Source organism: Manis pentadactyla (assembly GCF_030020395.1).
Source record: "Manis pentadactyla isolate mManPen7 chromosome 15 unlocalized genomic scaffold, mManPen7.hap1 SUPER_15_unloc_1, whole genome shotgun sequence".
Lineage (NCBI taxonomy): Eukaryota > Metazoa > Chordata > Mammalia > Pholidota > Manidae > Manis > Manis pentadactyla.
Window position 1 is genome coordinate 2178129 of NW_026644588.1, and position 24465 is coordinate 2202593.

General features: G+C 47.1%; 2 protein-coding genes across 9 annotated transcripts in view; both read right to left on the reverse strand.

The window, feature by feature from the left end:
* The window catches only part of ZNF582 (zinc finger protein 582), a 32491-nt gene extending 11774 nt beyond the window's left edge, over positions 1 to 20717 (reverse strand). For 3 of the 7 annotated variants that reach the window (XR_008995468.1, XR_008995467.1, XM_036926377.2), the window contains exons 1-5: positions 20377 to 20717; positions 18932 to 19019; positions 17671 to 17797; positions 17347 to 17442; positions 978 to 1073 (exon numbers count right to left, since the gene is read on the reverse strand). Coding sequence is in view for 5 of the 7 variants with exons in the window: in XM_036926377.2 (XP_036782272.2) it covers positions 978 to 1073; positions 17347 to 17442; positions 17671 to 17797; positions 18932 to 19019; positions 20377 to 20717 (748 nt within the window). In the remaining 2 variants the exon portion in view is untranslated. Of the gene's footprint in view, positions 1 to 977; positions 1074 to 6047; positions 9076 to 12555; positions 16864 to 17346; positions 17443 to 17670; positions 17798 to 18931; positions 19020 to 20376 lie in introns of those variants that run through there. The other 4 variants (XM_036926373.2, XM_036926374.2, XM_057496439.1 and 1 more) reach the window with 4 other exon arrangements.
* Positions 20718 to 23555: 2838 nt separating this feature from the next.
* The window catches only part of ZNF667 (zinc finger protein 667), a 40932-nt gene continuing 40022 nt past the window's right edge, over positions 23556 to 24465 (reverse strand). For both annotated transcript variants that reach the window (XR_008995464.1, XM_057496438.1), the window contains one exon: positions 23556 to 24152. The gene's annotated coding sequence lies outside the window, so the exon portion shown is untranslated. The remainder of the gene's footprint in view (positions 24153 to 24465) is intronic.

A 24465-nucleotide genomic window follows, 5' to 3' on the forward strand; every position in this document is an offset into this window, starting at 1 on the left:
TCAAACTCACCTTAAGCTACCGCCTTCTCGGCCGGGTCCCTCCCCTGCTTGCTCCCTGCAGGTGTGAGGACACCTCAGGTGGCCTCTTTCTGATCTGCATGTGACACTCTCCGCAGTTCTTGCATGGTTGGCTCTTCTTTTAAATTAAGATGTTAAGTTCTTTAGATGGTCATCATTTGTCTTGATCTAAACACTGTCTCCTCTACTATTCCCCATTCAAGAATCTCATTATATAGAAAAAATAAAAGGTTGTGAAGATATACACCTGTTTTTTCATATGCCTGTTTATTGCCATAATCCTTCAACAAAAAGTTGCAAACCATATCTAATTTACACCCTATTGTATGACCAGCCTCAAACTCAGTGCCTAGTACACAAACAACATCATATAACTCATGAATGTTGAAGAAATGAACCATTAGATTGAGGGAAGATAAACAGAATGGGAAAAAGCAGAAAATACAGGGCAATGTAATCCTACATCTGACAACGAATCAGAAATAGCTAGAATCCAGGTTACTGTGGACAGCCTTACTCAAATTTGAAAATGAGAAAATGTTTATTTAAAACATTTTCAGAATGAAAGAAAGAATGTACAAAATCTAAACCCAGAAAAACAAGTCACAGAAAGAAAAATCACTGGAAGGCAGCCAAAATAAGCTAGTGTTTGTAGAAACATATTTTTGGATAGAAACAATGTAAAATCTGCAAATAAGAAAGGAACTAGGAAGAAATTATGGCCCCTGGGTGGGTAAGAAGTTGTAATTCAAAGAAAGCACCTTCCTCTGATTGGAGAGAAGCCCAGGAATGGTCCACGTGAGCCAGAGAGAGGCTCCTTAGGAGCTCATGCGGATGCGAGTCATGCTTTGCTCTGGACCTAGAACTTGGGCACCTTTCTAGGTGGTATCAAAGGTGCTCCCTCCCCACTGACCTTTGGGCCACTTCCTACAGTGCCGCTGCCCTTAACCGTCCCTCACCTGGGCACAAGCTTCTGGCCACATCTCTCTTCGCCATCCAGGGTTCATTCCCTTGCTCCAGTAGGGAGATCACACTTGGCTTGGAAATAGAAAAACCTGTGCACACGAGAAATACGACAGAGTCATGGAGGTGAGTGTCCCAGAATTCATATCCTGTTCCTGGTTATCCATGAAGAAAAGAATGAGTTAGAGGAGGCCAGACGAGGAAGCTGCCCATGGAATGGGGAAGAGGCTGTGCAGTCTCCCTGGAAACAGAGTAGACACTCGACCAGGCCCTGAAGGCGCCTTCGAAATTCACTCTGACGGCGGCGGACAAATGTCAACCTCTCACTGAAAGACGACGCTGCCGGAGCCCTCCAGCATGTCTGCACAAATCCCCGTGGCCAGGGTCCAGCCCTCCCGCCTCATCCGTCCTGGGACGACAGTGGCCGCACCCCACATCCCCAATGCCTGAGACAGCAGGCCGGGCACCTGTGCCACTGCAGTAACGACGTCCAGAAAAGCAGGGGTGGAAAAGGCCACTGCAGGGGGTGGGAGACACACCCAGGGACTAAGCTGAGGCGTAGGGTGCAGGAAGGCCACCGCGGAATTGAAGAAAAGGGTCCGCATGTTCGTGACCTTTCCACTGAGAGCGGTGCAGCCTCAGGAGAGGCGTCCATCAAATAGCACTGCAAGAACAAAACCCCAGCTCCATGGTTTCCCAATATATGAGACTGTAGAAACCAACCACATGACTTCTTGACGTCTGAATCCTCTCTACTTCTGCTCAGAAATTAGGGACTAAGTCAGAAATTGCTCCCTGTCAGTACTGTTTACATGTTTGAATGCTTTCGTAACAAAATGTTTCAAGAAAAGTCAGACTAGAGAAGTGGCTCTCAACTAGGGGCAACCTTGTCCCCAGAGGACCCTGGCAACAACTGCAGACACCTGGTTGGCATCACGAGGGTAGGGACTCCTGTAGCACCCACAGGGGAGGCCACAGCTGCGGGCAGCCATCCACCCATGTCCAGGATGGCCCCATAACTAACAATTATCAGCCTCGAATATCAGCATGAAGTCGAGAAATCCTGAGCTGGAGAAACAATTTTTTTATGGAATCATTCCAAACTGCTGAATGAATCTGTTAGGAATTAGAAAATTATATTTATGTATTATTTTCAAATACATTGAAGAGTCAGCTTCACCCCCATTCTGAATGATGCCTTTCCTTACTAGGTCAAATTCTTTACTGTAGATTTATTGCTACTGGCTGCACATTTCCCACGACACTGCACTAGGTGCATCAACCTTTTATTTTTGGGCCCTGAGGTTGAACAAGACAGGGATATCCCTAGCTCTGATGGTCTGTAATTCTCAACAACAGCGTTCTGGCTAGTTTCACCTAGCCCATCCCCAACTGTGCCGTCTCATTCCCAAGCAATAGAACACTGACCGAGGACAGTCCAAGCGGCCACAGGTGGGGCCCACCACCCGTGCATGCGGCTCAAACATCACACCTGACCTTGGGTCAGGTATCGGGGTGAATCCTGAGAAGGCCCAGGAAGGAAGAGAAACCACCAGCGGTCAGACCTGCCTCCCCAGAGGACGATCGCAAGTCTTTCCTCCCCCTTCCTGTGGTCGTGACAATGTCGTCTGGGCAGGCTCCTAAACTGTCCCCCACCCGCCTGGTTCCGCCCCTCCTACTGCCTGCCCTGTAGGATTTGATGACTATATAATTGAGCTACTAACCAGCTGACTCTGAGTTACCAAGAGGAAGATTGTCTCCAAGAGGAGCCCAAGCAAAGTCAGGAAAACACTCTTTGCTGGCGCCAAGGAAGAGGAGAGGTAAGGCCCCTGAGAACTGGGAGGGGCCTGGGCGGACAGCCGGCAAGAAAACGAGTACCTCCACCTGTAAGGAAATGAGCGTTGCTAACAGCCAGTGGCCTTCAAAGAGGACCCTGAGCTCCAGGTAAGAAGCACCTTGTGACACCCTGAGCAAACAATACAGCTGAGCTGTGCTCAGACCCCCTGAAAACTGGGACATAACAAAGGTGTGTTGTTTTAAGCCTCTGAGCTTGTGCTCATTTGTTACCCAGCAATAGAAAACTAATACTCTGAGGTCATGGGGAGATCATGGACTCACCTCTGCCATCCCTAACCATGAGGAACCATCTCCAGCCCTGGTGTGGAAAAGGGATGGGTGGCCCACCCTTTCCAGTTCTCCAAAATCCCCAGATCTCCTGCTTCAATAAGGATCCAGCCAGATCAGCAATGCATGCCTCAAATGTTAATGGGGATGCTGTGTGGGGCTCTGGCCTGGCAGAGCGGCCCCCATGGCCCCAAGGACCAAATACAACGTCATCAGGGTAGGAGGCAGGATGAGCGGGCTGCCCCCGGGTAGGGAGCGGCGCACAAGCCTGTATCATACTGCCGAAAGGAACACAGACCAAACTGACCTAAGGACGCTGAGAAAGAACAAACAGAAACTCTAGAAATTACAAATGCAGGGACTATGGCTGCCAGCTGGTATTCAATGCCCACCCCCACCTCCTCGCTGGCCTTCCTCTACTGACATGCGGGAAAAGTAGTCTTCCAGCTCCTTGCACCAAGGACTCTAAACAGGACTGAGATCCCACTCTCCCAATGCACCTGAGTGAAATTCATGACAGAAGTGACATTTTCTGCTGCTTCGGGGATCAAAAGGCAGTGGCAATGAAGGCAGGCTTGCCTCTAACTCTGAATAAGGACACACCCTCAGAAGGACCCAAAGCTTATCCAGGGCAGCAGTTTGTCCCTGAGCCCAGAAGCCACAGTTCTGTTGCCACCAGAGCTCACGGTTTCTGTGATGTGATGAAGGAATTGTCTTCTGTCTCTGGTGCTTTCTCTAAGGAGTTCTCTATCCTAATTCCACATAAGGGGCTGGAGTCAAGAGAGGAGCATTTCCCTGTCGGCACTGTGTTTGATGGAAGGAGATTTTAGGGTCACACAGAGCTGAGCGCAAATACCAGCCCAACCAGTCGCCCAAGCGTCGTGTTCTTCAACAATCACAGCCCAAGGAGACGGCTCTCTGGGCAGTGGATGAGGGGAAGGGCAGGAAGGCTTGTTGCTGCATCTTCAACCTGTTTTAGTTCTTCATGTTCTAAAGTGTAAGGATATACTGCTTATTATTAAAAGTTTTCAAATAGAAGTACCAATTAATATTTAGAAGAAAATTTCTTTGGGCTAAAAAAAAAGATATGATGAGGCTCTCTAAACATACCCTGCTTTAGTTCCTGAATTCTAAGGATAGAAATAACTCCCTCCAGACGCAGGGACAGCAGCAGCTCCTGCAGCAGGCAGCATGGCCCCCAACAGACGCGTCCTTATCCCAGGGCCTGTGCATCATGTGAGGTCACATCGCAAGGGGGAATTAAGTTGCATGTGGAATTAAGGTTGTTGATCAACTGGCCTTAGGACATTATCTTGGATTGTCCGGATGTGCACAATGTAGTCCCAAGGTTCTTTACCAGTGAAAAAGGGAGGCAGAAGATTCCGTGTCAGAGTGAGGCAATGTCAGACGCGACTGTCACTGGCTTTGACGATGGAAGGGGGCCGCACCGAGGAATGTGAGCACCTCTGGGGACCGGAAAGGCTCGGAAATGGATTCTCCCGGAGCCTCTGGAGAACATAGCCCACTGACACCTTAACTGGGCCCCGTGAGACCTACTTCAGACTTCTGACCTCCAGATAACAAATCCGTTGTGTAAGCCACTATGTTCTGTATAATCACAGCAACAACAGAAACTGAATACATCCACATAAACTAACAATCAGACCAGCACTGGGCTCTTCTTCTAAACCAGAAGCCAGAATTCAAAGAAGGGATACCTATGGGTCACTGAGAAAAAAACTACAATTCGAGAATGTCCTACCAACCACACATAATTTGTGAAGGTCCAAGAAACTTTTTTGGATATATAAGGATTCAAAGAATACCAGCTATATACCATTTATTGAGATAAACATTCAACAAAATAACCAATAGCAATTGAAACAGACCTGTTACCTCCAGACAAGGGAAGGCGATGAAAAGAAATAGCGGCAGCAATGAATGCTGCTCGGAGTCTACTTAAATCCAAATGGAAATCGTGAGTGGGTCCAGCAACAAGGAATGGAAACACCAAATAAGTAGGAGCAAAACAAAGCTCCGGACTACGCATTCTCATTGGGTCAGGGAAATGGAGGAAATGCTGAAGTAACAGACTGAAGGCACAGAGAGACAGGAAGGATGGCTTCCTGGAGGTGAATGGCAGGGAAAGAATAATGGTGCTCATTCTGCCCCAATGATGATCAGGACGGGGTGATGGCATGGCCCTCAGCACCGTGCGGAACGCTGGCTGAGTGCGAGAGAAGGGAACTGGCCGGCCACCGCAAAGAAGGGGGACCAAGTGGAAAGAAACTGTACACACGATGTGGAATAAAGGACAGAGGTAAGTTCGTACACTCAGTAAACATGTGTCTATCCCTATCAGAAAAAAATTCCTATTGTGAGCTTCAAAACAATCAGCTATATATATATTTTACAATAACTCACTAAAAAGACGGGTTGAACAATGGAATATTACTCAGCTATAAGAAAAAAACAGATCCTACCATTTGCAACAACATGGATGGAGCTAGAGGGTCTTATGCTCAGTGAAATAAGCCAGGCGGAGAAAGACAAGTAGCAAATGATTTCACTCATATGTGGAGTATAAGAACAGAAGAAAACTGAAGGAACAAAACAGCAGCAGAATCACAGAACCCAAGAATGGACTAACAGTTACCAAAGGGAAAGGGACTGGGGAGAATGGGTGGGAAGGGAGGGATAAGGGCGGGGAAAAAGAAAGGGGGCATTACGATTAGCATGTATAGTGGGGGGGGGCACAGGGAGGGCTGTGCAGCACAGAGAAGACAAGTAGTGATTTTACAGCATCTTACTATGTTGATGGGACAGTGACTGTGAAGGGGTATGTGGGGGGGACTTGGTGAAGGGGGAACCTAGTAAACATAATGTCCTTCATGTAGTTGTAGATTAATGATACCAAAATAAAATTAATTAAAAAAAAAAAGACCGGTTGAAAATAAACAGATGGGCAAAGAAGCCCTGGTAAAGAAAGATAAATTATTAGTAGTAGCATTACACAGCCTGGGAATAAAATAGAGGCTTCAGGGCCATAGCCTTTGTCGCAGCCACTCAGTCCTGCTGCTGCAGTGCACAAGCAGTCGCAGACAATATATGAATAAACGAGCACGACAGTGTTCCAATATACCTTTATAACACAGGCAGCAGGCCGGATTTGGTTTGCTGACTCGTCCACTTGGCAGGGTAGGGTGTTATATGATAAAAGGTGTCATTCATAAATAGGTGGTAAATCATATGTCTTCATAGGTCAAACAACATAAATTAGAAGGTAAAAACCTGTGGAAATTCAGGATCTTAGTTTAAAAAATTCAATCTTAGGAAATTTTGATCCAGTATACCAAATGATATAAGAACACGGAGGATTTCATCATTATAAATCACTGGCTTAAAAAGAATCTTGCACCCAAAAAAGTGGTATATATATTTTCTTGATGCTATGGAACATACACAAAAATCAATCCTGTACTTAGCCACAAAGAAAAACATCAAATTCAAAAAAGGTGCTTCCAGGCCACATTTACCCATCATGATAAAATAAAAACTTGAAGTTATATCAGTTAGGATGCTTTTGGCTCCAAGTTTTCACAATACCCAACTAAAAGTAGCCTCAGCAAAAAAGGTTTATTTTTCGTACATAACAAGGCATTGAAGAGTAGTCCATAACTGGCCTCACGGCTCAGTGCTGTCAGGATCAACTTTCCCGAGAGCCTCTCTTTTCTCCTCTTAGTTCCAACATGGCTGTAGCAGCTCCAGGCATCATGTTCTCACAGGAAAATGTTTAAAAGCAGGAAATGAGAGGGGAAGGATCTTCCTAATATATGTCTCTTCTGAATGAGGAAAATCTTTCCCAGACGCCCCTGCAGGACCCTGGAACACACTCAGGATTCCCATGGCCATCCTGAGCTGCAAAAGCAGGCTGAAAAATAAGCATCTGAAATCTTTAGATTTGCAGCCAAGTCACAGATGCTGCCAGTACAAAGAGGAACTGGGTAGGGATGCTGGAACAGAAGTTATAAATGATCCAAAAACAAATAACTTGGTAATTAAAAAACCCTCCCCTTAATGTAGTTTACTCTTAGGTCAGGAAGCAAACACTGAGATTATTGTAAGATAACTTTCTAGTTCGTCATTTCATTAATTTGTTTCATCACCTGGGTGTTTTCTGGCTTCCTGAATGGCACATCTAGTATATTCTGCATGCATTTAAAGGCCATAAAAATCTGAGTAGCTCTAGCCACATGCCATGTCTTAGCATATAAAGTTTTCATGTCATTCTTCTCATTACCATTCACGGTAATTGCATGACTTATTTACTTGTTAACCCAAGAGTAATTTGGCTGGTTTTTTTTTTCCTTTCTTTTTAATTTTCAGGAATATTAAAACTTCAGGCTGTTGTTAAAATTATTACACTGTGGTCAGAAACTGTGATTCTGGAATGTGTTAGAGACAAAATTTTTTCCTCACCCTTCCTTGCTTCGTTGACATTCACATTCTAAACAAACACCTTACATCCATAACATTTTCCTCCAATTTTACAACTCAGGAGAAGGGATACCTCTGAATGAAGGCATTCTTACTTGCATGACATTCTTCAAGTCTTTCCCCAAGATATAAGGAGGGAGCTGTGCTCAGCCTAAGCTAATGGGCTCTCCCCACCACTTCCACTCATACGGCTGCTTGCTAACATCAGTTCTCTGATGATTAATAAGGGGTAAGTGCCAACGGAAGGCTTTTCTCCATTTGTCGTATTCCCTGGTGTTTCTCTATTATGCATCCTCTGAGGCTGAACGGTGGTCGAATCATGACGTAAGGTCCTCCCACGTTCCTTATATTCACAGGGCTTTCCCTCAGTATGAAGGAGCTGATGCTGAATCCGCTGTGAGCAATGACTGAAGGCCTTCCCACACTCCTTACATTCATATGGCTTCTCGCCCGTATGAATTCTGTAATGTACCGTAAGGTGTGAGACCCGTTTGAAAGCCCTACCGCATACCTTACACTGGTAGGGTTTCTCTCCAGTGTGAATCCTCTGATGCTGCTTAAGTTGGGAGCTCACCCTAAAGGCCTTCCCACATGCCTTACATTCATAGGGTTTCTCACCCGTGTGAATTCTCTGATGTCGAATGAGAGTTGAGCCTTGATTAAAGGCCTTCCCACACTCCTTACATTCATAGAGCTTCTTGCCAGTGTGAATGGTCTGATGCTGAATCAACTGAGATCGATGACTAAAGGTTGTCCCACATTCCTTGCATGCATAGGGTTTCTCCCCAGTGTGAATTCTGTCATGTACTTTAAGATGTGAGATCCGATTGAAGGCCTTGCCACACTCCTTACACTGGTACGGCTTCTCACCAGTGTGAATTCGTTGGTGTTCAATCAGTTGCGAGCTTCGACTAAAGGCTTTTGCACAATCCCTACATTCATAGGGTTTCTCACCGGTATGAACCCTCTGGTGTTGTATGAAATTTGAACCAGAATTGAAGGCCTTTCCACATTCCTTACACTCATAGGGTTTCTTGCCAGAGTGAATATTCTCATGTTGAATGAGTCGTGAGCCATATTTAAAGGCCTTCCCACATTCCTTACATTTATAGGGTTTTTCATTAGTATGAATTCCTTGGTGATCAAAAAGGAAGTCCTCTTGCCAGAAATCCTTTGTACATTCATTATATTCATAGGGTTTTTCACCAGTATGAATTTTCTGATAAAATGTAAGGGATGCTTGCTGGTTGAAAGTAGCCATGTCTTCATGATTGACTATCATCTGACTCAAATGTCCACCTGGACGTCCTTGTTGTCTGTCAAACTGGCTTCTGCATTGCCAATCATCTTGGAAACTCGAGCACTCAAGACCACAACTTGTAAGGTTTTCCATTATCTCCCACTGGGGTGACTGTACCTCATAAATGTGCTGCCTTGGAGGTAATACCTTAGTATCACACCTGGACTCCAATACTGAAAAAGAACAGAAAAGCAAGTACGTGTTTGTTTTGTCCTTTTCCAGATAAAGGAATTTCTAAAGTAAGACTTGGAAAGTTCAGACTCAGTATCTATGAGCCCTTGAACGTGGTTCAGCAATTAGGAAATGGGCCAGTGTAACAGAGACAGAGAACATTCCCTAGGTTGAGAGGCATGCAGTAGCCAGACAGACTCCGTAAGGGTGGGTCAGAATCACCTCTGAACCATGTTTATTAAAAGTGAGTATTTCTAGGAAACCCTAGAAAAGACAAACATAATCTAGAGTGACAGAAAGCAAATCCTTGGTTGCTTGGGGCTGGGGTATGAGGGATTGTGTGGTGATGAAAATACTCTCTATCTTGTCGGTGGTGGTGGTGGTCACGCAAGGGTACGATCCTTCAGTACTCATCAATATACTGCACTTGAATGCACTTGACTAAGCTGTACCTCAATAAAGTGAGATTTAGAAAAATGATGGTGGGACGGCTGTATCCTCATCTGGCCAGATGGACATGAGACCCACCTGCCTGCTGGGAGATGTGGTGGCACCTGCCCACATGGCGGTGGTCCCACGGAGCCACTGGAAGCTGTGGGCTTCTGCTGCGGTGCGCTCTCTGAAGTTCAGCCGAACCCCGTGGCTGAGCTAATGTCAAGGGGCCAGGCTCTCCTGGACCCTCCCCCTGCCTCAAGGTGCTCTTGGAAAAAGGAGGGCCGTGTGCCTTGATTAGAGAATTAGGCCCAAATTAATGAGGCTGGCCCCTTCCAGAGCAAAATTCTTTGCTGCTTATTCAGATGGCAAGGAAAAGCTGAATGGTTGCATTGGGGCTTACTCGACCCAGCACATGATTTTGACTGCAGTGGCTAACCGCACCTGGCCCGTAAAGAACAGGTCACGGCCTGATGCAAGGAGCCTTGGGGAAAGGCAAATGGGTGTTTTGAGCATGTTTGTAAAGCATATTAGACAGCCTGCCAGGGGCTTTTATAGGGCTGTGTCTGCTTCCTATAGTGGCATGTTACAGGCTGCTGTTCCTTTCGGTTATTTGTGAAGCTATTAAGCAAAAACTACCGGAATGGAAGATTACATTGACAATGGGAAATAAGAAGTGTGCAGGGATCAGATTCTGTGGGAGTGCTGCTCTCACCTCACACGCTTGTGCCACAACCACAGTACACCCACAGGGGCTCACAGGATGAGGCAATGAGAAGAGGGCACAGAGCACAGCCTTCCAGACACCGTGTCTGGCTGTGTGAGGGGAAGGCTCACCTCCGTGGCCTATCAGTTCTGGTGAGGCAGATTCCAAACACACTCAGAACGATGCCACCATGAACTGGCGGCTGACCCGCTCCGTGTTTGGCACCATCTGGCTGCCACCCTATAAAGGACAGACAAAAGACCGCAGGGTACCATGGAACACCAAAGCCAGCCTGGTGGGAAGAGAAGGTTAGTCTGGGACTGTGTGACGAGGCTTAAATGGGACTGAAGTGGTGACACATGGCTTGGTCTTGTGGGCAGTGTGGGATGAGCCCCAGCCCCTGAAGACACATCCTTAAAATCACCCTTCTCTCCAAACTGCCACTCTGTCTAGCACAGACCCCTGTAGGATTTGTGTTTTGTGGCTTCCGGCAGTCAGAGCACAGGGCTATTTATTCCCTAAATTAGGCCATTCTAATTACATACTGTGTTAGAGCTAGCCAAAGATAGGAATTTTCCGACTGCTGGCTTCTGTTCAGCTCCATGTAAAGTTGCAATACAGTAGTGATAGTGAGGTTCTCTGTGTAATTTTCACATTTTCCTGACAGAACCTGGAACACAGTATTTTAGGCTAATTATGTACATTAGCAGCCAGTTTTAAGCAACCAATGAAATAATGTTTAAAACCTATGTATAGTTTAATCATTAAAATTTTTGTTTTCCTCATACAGCACCTCAAGGGATTCCAAACAGCCAAGCTAATCTTGAAAAGGAAGAACAAAGTTGGAGGTCTCACACTTCGTTTTAAAACACACTGCGAAGCTACAGACAGCAGAATGGCACAGTGCTGCCGTGAGGGCAGACGGGGGCAGCGTGACAGAACAGAGCGCCCAGAAATAAACCCTCGTGCACACGTCCCGGGATCCTCAGAGGGTGGCAAAGTCTCTTTAACAAACGGTGCTGAGGAACTGGATCTCCACATGCAAAAATGGAGCAGGGTTACCTTACATCAATAATTAAATCAACTGGATTAAAGACCTACAGGTAAGGCCTAAAAATTTTATGTTCCAAGAAGAAAACATAGGAGAGAAGCTTCATGACACTGCATTTGGCAAGGATTTCTTAGATATGGCACAAAGAGCACAGGCAACAAAAGCAAAAATAAACAAATGGGACCACAGCAGAATAGAAAACTTCAGCACATTGAGAGAAGCAACCAACAGAGCGAAGAGCAACCTACGGAACAGGAGAAAATATCTGCAAATCAAGTATCTGATAAGGGGTTAATATCCAAAATATATAAAGAACTCCTACAACTCAGCAACAACAACAAAAATAACCCATTAAAATTGAATTGGGTGAAGGACTTAAAACAAATCTTCCTCAAAAGAAGATCTGCAGATGGTCAATAAGCACATGAACACTCACTCACCCTCGCTCACCAGTAGGGGAATGCAAGTCAAGGCAATGGGACACTGCCTCCCAGCCAGTAGGATGGCCGCGGTCAAGGAAATAGGTGTTGGCAAGAATGTGGAGAAACTGGAACCCTTCGCACACTGTTGGTGGGAATGTAAAACGGTGGAATCACTATGGAAAACAGTATAGAGACCCCCCAAAAATTAAAAATGACGATATGCTCCAGCAATTCCACTTCCGAGTACACATCCAAGTGAACTGAGAGCAGGGCTGGGAGAGACGTCTGCAGCCATGTACACGGCAGCGCTGTTCCCGGTACCCAAGCACTGGAGGCAACCCCAGCGCCCATCAACAGGTGAGTGGAAAAAAGAATGGCGGTGTATACATGCAGCCTTAAAGCGGAAGGACATCCTGTCGAACGCTGCTGCACAGATGAACCTTAAAAGGTGTAAAGCAAGTCAGACACGAAAGGCCACACACTGATTCCATTTATGCGCCACATCACACTGAGCAAATCCAGGGGCAGCAAGCAGGTCGGAGGTCGCCAGGGGCCTCGAGGAGAGGCCAAGGCACGGCACCTGCCCAGGGCACATGGGGTTTCCCTGCGGGAGGTGGAGGGAAAACACACCCCTCGCAGCAGGCTGCTCCTGCCGGTGCACTTCTGACACCTGGTCACCAAATGGATGTGAGCTTTTCCCTCCCACCAAGCGATTCGCCAGCTCCCTGGCAGATACCAAGTGGGTACACCACAGATTTAAGTCTATTCCGAGTCTGCCTCTGCAGACAGGGTCAGGCCCCACAGGCTACGTCTGGGTCCACAGGGCTGCCTCTGTGCGATGCCCCTGCCTCAATAAATTGGAGACTCCTAAGACGCCCTCCTGGGATTCAGTCGTTTGCTAGGACGGCTTACGGAATTCAGGGAACAGTTTACTCACTATGTGAACAGTTTATTACAAAGTGCACATAACTCAGTGTCAGCTAGGTGGGAGATGCACGGGACAGGGTTTGCGGGGAGTGGGAGGCCTTCCCCAGACATGCCGCCCACCCAGCACCACCACGTGTCCCCTGGCCTGGAAGTTCTCTGGACCTGGCACATGAGGGAGGTTTATGGCTGCTTCATTACATAGATAAGACTGATGAAATCACTGCCCAAGAGTGATTAACTCAACCCCCAGTCCCTCTCCCTTCCCCCCAGCTGGGGGATGCGGCTAAAAGTTCCAACCCTTCAGCTACACAAGTGGCTCCCCTCCTGGCCAGCGCCCCCCGAGGCTCCCCAGGAGCCCCAGCCACCAGCCACACCACAGCACACAGAACACTTACTACCTCAGAGAGTCCAAGGATTTTCAGAGCTGTGTGCCAGAAAATAGGGATGAAGACCAAATATGTGTTTGTTGTAAGTCACAATATTTTCACAAGGGATTAACAATAGTCTGAAAGTACATAATGGTGTAGTTCACTTTATAAATATGCTAAATGCTTATGAGCTACTCACTTTCAAATGATTACAGAAGTGCAGTTATGGATATTTCAAAATTTTTAAAAATCAAAAAAGTACATCTTACAGAAAAAATAAAATCACCAGAGCTGGCTCAAGAATGGCCAAACATGAACGTGAGACTCCATGTGCTTATCAGGATATCTGTTCACACGGCCCAGACTTTATAGATTAAACAAAGCAATACAATGTAAGAGTGGATGCTTCTTTTACCACATAAAATACCCCTCTCTCATTTTAAGTCTGATATTATGCTTAAGAACACATGGAGCACATTCCTATTAAGGTCAAGAAGAAGATTAGATGTAAGCCCCCCCGTTGACACAGGTCTGGGGCTGTAATGTACCCCCCACCCTCATCAGACAGGAGGAACAACCAGGCGGGATCAAAGTGCAGGAACATCAGAGCCGCTGGCTGGGGATATGACAGAATACTGGCAGAGCTCGAGAAAATCACATGAAAAACTGTTCTAAACAATGAGCAGGAACAGCACCCTCACCTACCGGGGTGAGTGATTCCTAACGTGTGTAACTGTAGAATCGCTGTGCTGTATACCTGAAACTAACAGGATCCTGTCTGTCAACTGCACCGCAGTGAAAAATAAGAATTTTTTTTTTAAGTGATAAACTTCAGTAAGTTGGGCTAACTTCAAAATCAGTCTGAAGACATGAATGGCTTGTCACACATAAAAATACAGCATTTGGATGAAAGGCCCCCATTTCCAGAAGCAATGAACATAAAATACCTTGGAATAAATGTAGTAAGAAACGTACAAGATCCACATAAATAAAACTTTAAAACCACCAGGGACAGACATAAATAAAGGGAAAAGCTTTTCATGTTCTTCATAAAAGATTCCACGTAATTAAGAAATAAGTTTTCTCCTGAATTAATCTGTAAATTTACCATGCTCTGTTTACCATCATCTTACCACGAATTACATGATTATTATTATTTTTTATTTTGTTATCATTAATCTACAATTACATGAAGAACATTATGTTTACTAGGGTCCCTCCTTCACCAAGTCCCCTCCACAAACCCCATTACAGTCACTGTCCATCAGTACATGATTATTTTTTTAAACCAAATCTAATTCTAATGTTCAGATGGAAAAATTAATGAGAACAGCCAGGAAAAGTCTTAAAAATAAGTATGAAAAGGGCTATTTTAATTAAACCCTCAGTAATTTAAACAGTATGTACTGACACGTGGTTAGAGAAATGAATGGGATAAAAGAAAAAGCCCAGAACGAGACTCAAAGAGGTAAGATAGCAGATGGAAGAGGTGGCTTTATAGATTAGTGGTGAAAAGCTACAATCAGGTAATAAATGCTGTGCCAATAACTGGGTAACAATATGAAACACTGTGTGAAATCACATCTTACAGGAGGTAAAACTCCATATGGGTCATAAACAGCACCATAAATATACTGGCAAGATGACAGGCGACTCATTGCACAACCTCAGAGCGGGGAGTCCTCTTTACGTATGACACAGACCCACACGTCTAAGCAGCAAAAAATGAGTCCCTCAAACCTGTGCTGTCAAAACTCTAATGACAAAGACAAAAAAAGAATCTGCTGTCTGACATCAGGTGTGGTCGGCAGAGGAACGGCCTCAGCTCTCAGTGCTCCCTGACCCCCAACCTCACACCTCGGCTCCCGGTGCCCTCCAACCTCTGACTTCATGCCTCCGCACCTAGTGCCCTCCAACCCCCGACCTCATGCCTTGGCTTCCTGGTGCCCCCTGACCCCCAACCTCACGCCTTGGCTCCCAGTGCTCCCCAACCCCAGACCTCACGTCTCGGCTCCCAGTGCCCTCCAACCTCTGACCTCACACCTCGTCTCCCAGTGCTCCCCAACCCCTGACCTCACTCACTCCCAGGGACCAACCACCACCTCAATGGGGACGAATCCAGCCCGTGAGGGACACGTCGTTCTCGGCTCCCCAGCTTAAATTCTCGCAGGGGCACTGTGCCTGTGGAAATTGTGTACTACATGCTCTGGTCTCTCGTCACATTGCAACTCTGGCTCTGAATCAGGGAAGATTTTGTCCCCTGGGGGACATTTGGCAATGGCTGGAGACATTCTTGGTTGTCACAGCTGAGAGGAGGGGTCTGGCAGCATCCAGTAGGTGGAGGCCAGGGAGGCTGCTCGACACCCTTCTGTGCCTGGGACGGCCCCCCACAACAAAAAGCTAGCCCACAAAACATCCACACCGCAGAGGCTGACAAGTCCCCACCCAGCGCAGGAGTGCCCAGGCAGAGGGGACAGGCGGGAAAGACTGAGGCAGGAAGATGCCTGTTGTGCCAAAGCTGGTGCGGGCAAACCTGTGCCGTCTGCTCTCGTGCTCCCACACAGAGCTGAGTGGTTGCAAGAGACCAGAGGGCCCGCAACGCCTGAAACATTCCATCTGGCTCTTTATAGGAAATGACAGCCAACCCCTGCAATAAAGGAAAAGCAAAGCGGCTGGAGTGGCTGTAGCCGAATGAGCAACGGAGCGCGGTAAGAGATGAAATCAGAGGGGAGGCGGTGAGGCCGATCGCATGGGGCACACAGTCCCACAGACCCTTCCGGGGCTCTGCAGATGCTCTCCTCTGCCCGGTCCGCCAGCCCCTGGCTGCACACGGCCACCAAGCACTGGAAATGTGGCAAGGGCGACCATGGAATGGAATGCCACATTTTGTTTAATTTTAGGTAAAACTGAAATTCAACAGCACTATATATGGCTGGTGGCTACGCTGGGCAGTGCAGACACAGAGCTTTCTGGCCAGGGTGTGGAGTTCAGCTTTTCCCTTGCAGGTGGGGGCTGCTGGCAGGCTCTGGGCAGAGATGTCACACACACTGACGGAAGGCTTGAGGAGGCCTCTGGCTGCTGCAGAGAAGGCAGTGCAGCAGACAGGAGCGGAAGGGAGGGCGAGGGCTCCTGCTGCCGTCTAAGCCAGAGGCGGGGCTGGGGTGAACGGGGTGGTAGCAGTGGTGTTGGGGAGAGGTGGTGACATTCCAGATGTATTCAAGGTAGAGGTAAGGACTGACTGACAGACTGAGTGTGGGAGAGAAAAGTCAAGGCTGCGTCACAGTTTTGACTTAAACAAGTGTAAGAACAGAGTTCCCTACATCAGATTTTTAAAGGGCTTTATGTGAACTAGGACATTATAATTTTTCTAAGCATTTAAAAAAGGATAACAAAATTATATGTTTCTGTACTAAGTCTGTTCAGAAAAATAAGCCAGAAAAAGTTGATGGCATTCATTAGGTTTTAACTGAATGGTGGGTTCCTTATAGTATCAACTGAACAGTAAGGAAATAAAACACTAACTTAATGTGTATTCAGTTTAAATTTAAATGGTTATGTATTTTTAAATTGCCAAGAAAAATAAACAACTTTGTACATTTGGGGGAAAGAAAAAAATAGAGTTCCCTATCACGTGCAGCACAGGGGAAGGGTAGATTTACTAGGGAGGATCAGGGACTTCTCTTCGGACTTGTTAGGTTCCAAGTGCCCAGAGCGCATCCGAGGGGCCACGAGGAGAAGGCAGGTGGGTGAAGCACCTGAGTTTAAGGGAGAAGCTGAAGGCGGAGATGATCTGTGCCGGCCGGCTGGACTTTCTGCAGCGATGGGAACGCTCTGCACTGCTGTCCAACACAGCAGCCATGAGCCACAACACAGCCACTGAACACCTGAAATGTGCCAAGTGCAACTAAGGTACTGAATTTCTAACTGTGCTTAACTGAAATTAACTTAAATTGCAACGGCCACATGGGGCCAGTGGTATGAACGGCCACAGGATGAATGGTATTTACAGTGTGGCCACGCACAAGGCTCTGGGGATGGAAATAAACAGGAAGGAAGTGGCCCACGTCAGCCCTGGGGTGTGCCAGCATTTAGAGAAGGTAAGAAAATTCACCAAAGGAGACTCAGGGTAGCTTAATGAGGGAGGTGAGAACTAGAGGTACTCATGACCCGAGGACGCAGAAATGTCCCAGGAGGGAAACCACTTTTGCCAAATGCTGCTGAGAAGCCACAGAAGGTGACGACTAGGACCTGACCTCTGAGTCTGGCAACCGGAGGGACAATTTCCTAAGTCTAAGGCCTGCTTCCTTGCCGACCAGCTGCACAGTCATCTGCAGTGCCGTCTCCCCTCCCACACCTGCCTCACTCACCAGGGCGCGTGCCGCCTGCTGCTGCCTTCTCCACCGTCCAGGGCTCTCTGCCTTGCTCCAGGAAGGAGATCACGTCAGGTTTGGAAATGGCCAGACCTGGATGTGACAAAAAAACATGCTACCTGCTTACACTGTGGGGCCACAGAACTCAGACCCACGACCTAGCCACTGAGGAGAGGCAGTTGCAGGAAGGGTCAGGGGACGATGTGACAAGTTTCAGCCCGTGGAGCTGCACTTTAACCACCCAAAAGGCACCCGGAACTGAGAAGGAAGGAACACATGTGCCTGAAGGTCTCCTCCAAACTAACGAGCAGGGCTCCTTACCCAGGGACACCAGGTTGCTATAGGTCTCCAACATCACGTCTCTGTACAAAGCCCTCTGAGCAGGTGCCAGCCACTCCCATTCTTCTTGGGAGAAGACTACGGCCACGTCCCCAAACGAGTCTGACCCCTGCAACAAGAGGCGCTTGTGATGTGCACATCTCAAGGAAATGTTTCTCGACGGGATGAGAGCGGGTGGAGGAGGTCTCTGTAGGAATGGGGAGGTGGTGAGAACGAGGCTAGGGCTGGGCGCCTGTGATGAGAGCAGGTGACGGAGGAGACGGGCCTGAATAAACCACAAGGTGCTAACATTCTTGAACTTTCCTTTTACTCCAAACCAAGGCTCTGTACACAGGTCTGGGACGCTAAGTAAAATCCAGCTAAATGGAGTTTTCCCAATTATGAGAAACAGTTGCCTACTCTGTCCTTGTCCTGCTTGCAATGTGAGACCTACAATTTCTACTTTTATGGAAGAACAACAACAAAACACAAACCAACACACTTTGATGGGCTTACATCCAAGTATTTCACTAAAGAGATACTTTCAATCTCTGACACGAGAATTTTCATGTAAACTGAGAGCTGCCTGAAGAACATACCACAAGCATTATCCTTAAAAGGAAAATCTTGGGTGAAGGTTACTTTTCATTAGCTGTACAATTTTCTACCCAGTGAAAAGGGCTCAATGTTCCCTTACTAAGGATGCAGAGTTTGGATCGGATCTCTGCGGTTTCTTCCCAGTTCTGACTATCCATTTTCTGAACAATTCATGTTTCAGTCCCCAGCTCCATACTTCTCTCACTTTCTGGCTGAAGAAGGTAATGGAGAGTGACCCACATTCCAATGCTCTGTTCAACCTTAAACTGGACGTCAATTCTGACACCGGATCCCTTAGGGATTCCCAGCTAAGCCTCAGTTACACACCCAACTGTCAACGCCGCCAAAAACACACCGTGCCCTGTGCTGAAACTGAGGCCAACCTAGCCAGGTTCCCTGCTGTTCCGTGCGGTAGCCCCTTCAAGCATCCACCTCCATGCATCAAACCTCGGTCCTGGTTTTATACGAGGAAATATAATACAACACTACATCTGGATCCTGGCTGAAGACTGAGCCATCAGAAGTGGAATGCTATGCAGACTGCATCTGTGGGTGCCAGTCGGAGAGCAGGGGGCAAGGGAGGATACAGCTGCCTGGTCTTGTTAGTCCCGAAAATGGGATCCTCTAGGATAAGGAAAACGAATATTCCCATGATTTTAAAACTCACACGGGACATGACTTTCAGAATGTCACGGGTTGGTGGTCCCTCCTCCTGGTCTGTCTCCCGGGAAGGACGGAGTCCCGAGGCGGCGGAGCTGGGAAAGGAAGGAGCAAAGATGAGCAGCCAGGCCTGTCCCACAAATCCCAGAATGCCATGGTTACGAGTCCCCACCTCCGTGCCCCCTCACCCCCAACAAAATTAGAGGACTTGGGACAAACTGCGGCCCTAACCAACTCCAGGAAACCCAGCTTTAGTTGCCTGCTGCAAGGAGACAGAACAGGGGCCCTCTTTTCCATTTCCCCTCAATATCCAGAGAATTCCACCTTGTCACTGATGTAGATCTGACAGGGGACGTTCAGACCTGGCCCAGGTACTGAGACCACAGGGTGTCCCAGGGGCAGGGAAGGCTGTCCTCAGGCCAAGGAGTACCCTGGCCTGATGTGCATCAGCCAGCCCACAAGGAAGCCTTCCCAGAACCACACCACTTGACTCTCATGCCCGCAACCTAACACCTTCACAAGTCTCCCTACCTCTTTACCCCACTTCCAAGTTCACAACCCCACAGCCCCACCTAGGGCCTGGTGGACACCACTTTGAGGACCCTGCCTGGAGGCAACAAATGGGACGTGTTTGCAGGGGGGTCAATAAGATGGAACAAGCCCGGGCTCCATTATCATCACACAAACATGCCCCTGCACAGAGACGGAATAGCGAGCAATGCGGCACGCATGACATTTGCTCAAAGAGCACATAACAGTGCACAAGTAGGCATGCGAATGAGTCCTTTCTGGCATAGCCCCACGATGGAACTTGGTAGTGACTATCAAAATGATGTGGGACAACATTAACTGACAAGGAACGGTATTCACACCTGCACCCTTTATACAACAAGGGAGCATTCAGCAACAGAGGTCAAACCCACCCACCTACTGACCACTGGACTGAAAACAAAACCACCAAAAAAACCCCAAACCTAATAAAACCGGAATAGGAAACATCCACATATTAAGAATGATGTCATTTAACCACTTCCTGAGTTCATTAAATGAGTAGCATTTTATAAAGGAGTTTAAGACAGTGCCTGCCACGTTAAAAACATTTAATAATAAGTAACATGTAAAAAAATGAATATGAATTTCCCACAATATCATGTAATAGGAATTTTTCATCATGACCACGGTTCCAGTATTACATGGAATATTTTATTACGTGAGTGGCGCATGATTTACCCAACCCTTTCGGCACTGCTGGACATAGATATCTTTTTACACGATCATCTAAAGAATGTTCCTAAGTAGCAGTCTCTGCTTCTAAACTAGTGGTCCTAAATCTTGCAACTCTTAGAGAATCTCCTAATACAAGACTTCCTCACAGATTAAAAAAAAACATGCGTGAGAATGAATGTACAAAACTCGGCATTTCTGTGGGTCGGGGACCCCCCCCACACCCACCTAAGGGGCCCGCGGACCCGGCTGCGAGCTTGGCCGCGTGAAGAGGACGCTAGGGGGCAAGCCGCGGAGGCCGATGGGAAGTATAGTCCAGAGCCGGAAGAGCCGTTGCAACCGACCCCGCGGCAAGACGTCCCGGTTCTTCCCAGGCCCGAGATCCGCCCAGCCGCGGCGCCCGCTCCTGCACCGACCCCCGGAACGCCCGGCAAGTTCCGGAACCCCTCACCCGCCGCCTCTTCGGGTACGGGTGCCACCGCGGCCGCGCCCCCCCGCCAACCCGGGGGTGCCTCCTCCTCAGTAACGGCGGACTCGCCGCCCGGAGCCGGAAGATGGCGCAGGCGCATATAATACCACCGATGCTGCGCCGCGATTGGGCCAGCGCCGCAGTCTCTTCTGGGAAACGTAGTGTCTAGGCGTAAAGCTCCGGAGCCAAACCGCAAGGCCGGATCTCGCGATGTTTCGGGTGGACGGGCCGCGGGAGTGCGAGAGTGCGTGCGTAAGGACCCATCGCGGGCTCGACGGGGCGGGGTCGCGGCCGTGGGTGGCTGTGCTGTGTGCACGCTGTTGCTGGGTGACTGTTGGCTATTGGGTGGCTGTGACCGTTAAGCGTTTGGTACGTGCTATGTGTAAAAGTGTGTCTGGGAGAAATTTTCTCACCTACGAAGCCATCATTTCTGCGAGCAGTAGGTTTCAACCCCTGGCAAGTTCACCATGGATTCAGTGAGACCAAAGAATGACAATGGAACGTTCTTGGGGTGAAAGGATTTATACTTAACTTTATTCCCATGGTCGCAGGTCAATCACTAGAATCTCGTTCACTCAGAGCGAGTCTGCATGCAGCAAGCCGGTCTCTCCTCTGGGCCTTTCCGCCCCCGCGACCATCTCAGTCTCTGTCCTTGGTGCTGCCACCCCTCCAGTCTCTGCTCTTCTGCAGCTGTGCAGCCCAGAGCACTGTACTTGCCAGAGCCCTGGGCAGAGCTCTTTATAGAGTCAATAAGAACGTATTGCCCACAAGTGTGTAGAGAGCAAGCCGACCAGGGCCAGGTGAGAATCCTGGCCGTAAGAACTTTCTCTTTATCCCCACTAAGGTTAAACATATGTGTGTTTAATATATATGTGTGTGTGTTTAAATAAATGTATCTTATGAAGGAGAAGAAAATAAGCAAAAATGTCTTAAATGGGTTGCGAAGCAGCATCTTGTTGCTGGCTGGTATCTTTCAGCCTAGTCCCTGAGCCCCATGTAGTTTGGAAGCGCTGGACTTTACACAAATTGGGGCAGTGTGGTACAGTGTGGTCATCTGTCCGACATCCTGGGGGTGGCCAGGCCCCTTTAGGTCTGGCCTCCCGATGCAGAAACCCTCCCTGACCAAGGTGGTACAGTTCATCCTTGAGCCGGGCCCAGGCCAGAGCCCTGATTTGGCCTTGTTTATGCTAGAATATGTACTCTTGTGCCTTCTTGAAATATCAGAGGTTTGTTTCGTGTCCATGTTGTTGCATGTCTGAAGGTTGTTGTTTCCTCCAAGTTAACCTAGAGATGTAAATGTGATAAAAGTGCCAGCGCCCTCAGGATATGCTAATTCTTGTCAGATACTAAGGCACTCAAAGTCTTCCATAGTTCTGCGGTATTGACTCATGAATTGTCAGACTGGTGGAAGAGAAAGTTCAGAAATCTTATCAAATACAGGGGATTTAGTGTGTAATAAAGGTGGGGGCAAATCACTGGGGCAAAAGTGGACTTCTTTTTCTTGGGGAATAACTGGATAGTCATTTGGAAAAAGATTAAATTGGATTCAGACCTCACATCATGCAAAAGAATAAATTCCAAATTGATGAGAGGTTTAAATTAAGCTGTTCGAGCACCAGAAGTACAGAGGTGAGTTCCATTTAGCGTGAATGTTTGCGAAGACTTTCTGATTATGCTTTAAAAATCCAGACTTAATAAAAGGCTGCTACTTTTGATAAGATAAAACAAAAGTACTTTTGTAAGGCAAAATACACTATAAACAAAGGCAAAAGACAAACGACAAACAGAAAATATTTACTTTATATGTGTCATAATATATAAAGATAAAATATGTACAACTTTATAATATATGAAGACAAAAAATTATAGCAACTTTTGAACTCAGATTTGTTTTCATCATAGCATGGGCATCATGATTTGGACTTTTTGTTCATTGTAGGATTGATCAAATGAATAAATGTATTGATTTATTGGGAGCCAGTGTTTTGGTGTGGGAGAAGAGAAAGAGAGGGTGATGGAAGGTTTGGAAGAACCCTGTGCTGTTGGATTGGTGTAAATGCCTAACTAAAAATGTGGGTGTCTACCTCACCTGGGTTAAAGTTAACAATAGTGATGTCATGTTGATGATATATACTCTTGATAAGATGTGGTGAAAATGGCACTTGACCTCTGTGGTCTTCCTCCTCAAAACACATGATCCCAGTCTAATGATAAAACATCAGATAAATGCCAATTCAGAAACATTCTACATAATACCTGGCCAAAATTCCTCAAAATTGTGACGGCTATTAAAAACAAGGAAAGCCTGAGAAACCATCAAAATCAAGAGGAACCTAAGGGGACATGACTGCAAAAAAAATGTAGTGTCCTGGATGAGATCCTAGAATGTAAAGAGGACATTTGATAAAAACGAAGAAAAATCTGAGTAAAGTATGGACTTTAGTTATTAATAACATATCAATATTTGGTTCATTAATTGTAACACAAATACCGTATGAATAATGTAAGATGTTAATCAGGGGAAACTGGGTGCAAGGTATACAGGAGTTCTCTACCATCATTGCGATTTTTCTGTAAGTCAAAAACTTATTTAAAAAGTTTAAATTTATTCATTAAAGTCTTATTATTACTTAAAAAATTTTTTGTGCGTTTTCTACTTATTCTGGTGAATGGACCTGGAAGCAATGATGCTCCATAGCAATGAGCATAAACCTAGTGCCCAGACCTTGGTTTCTAAATACCATTCTCTAATAAAAGGAACTATTACCAGCTGAGAACGCTACTGTTTTTCCCAGGATCGTGTCTCAGAGGCAACAAAGAATGAAGTCAGCAGACAAAGAGGATGGAGCAACCAGCAAAGCTCTTTTAATGAGTGAAAAGAGAAAGTTCCTGCTACTTAGGAGGGGCTGCAAAGGAGGATGTTGTGGGGGTCTGCAGTTTACATTGCCTCCTGAGAGGAGGATGTCCCACCCTGAACTGATGACATCACAACCCACTCTTGATTGGCTGAAAGTACAATGCTTCATTTGCACGGGGCATAACCAATCAGCTCACATAGGCATAACCAATCAGAGTTGAGGTCTATCTTACTAAGTACTTTTTGGCTGAGTTTGATTGGAGATTTTTGAAACAAGGGGGCCCGAAACTTCCTAAAACCTACAAGGGCTTTGAAACTTACAGGGGTTCTGAACTGTTATCTGTCTGCTTCCCTCTATTACCTGCCTCCAGAACCAAAGCTTCTTGAACAAATGTCTGATTCTCGGACTGGGACAGGGAAATACATGATGAGTTTGGAATATCTTCTTGTGCCAAAAAGTAGGGAAATGCTGACTCTGCCTTCTGAGCGGTGGATGGGCCAGTGTGATGGAGCCTTGGAGAACGGAAGACATTTGCTTTATGATGTCACAGAGGCCTCGTGAAAATAGAACCAAAGAGACTACGGGCTCTGGGCTGGGATCTGGAAGACGGAGGGTGCAAGGAAGCCCAGAGGAGAAGGTCACGTGGCCATTCCAGGCTTGTGCTGTGCTGGATGCTTCTAAGAAGTGACCAGAGAGGACAATTAACATCGGGGCTTCTGGTCAATCCTGCAGTGGGGTTGGCTGGGCCTCCTGAGGCCAGGAGCATAAGGCAGCTGGACGATCTAACTGGGAACGAATTTGAGCTGAATCACAAAACCCTAACAAGGCTGAAGGCAAGGAACCCCCAAGTTCCCGAGTAAGGACGGGTCATTTGTGGCCAGCCAGTATGATCAGACTGGACTCAGGTCTCAGCAGTTAAATGAGCTGCCTTCTGTTTCTCCTGACCTGTGGGCCTCCGAACTACATTTTCCGGAAGTGACTGTGGCTCTG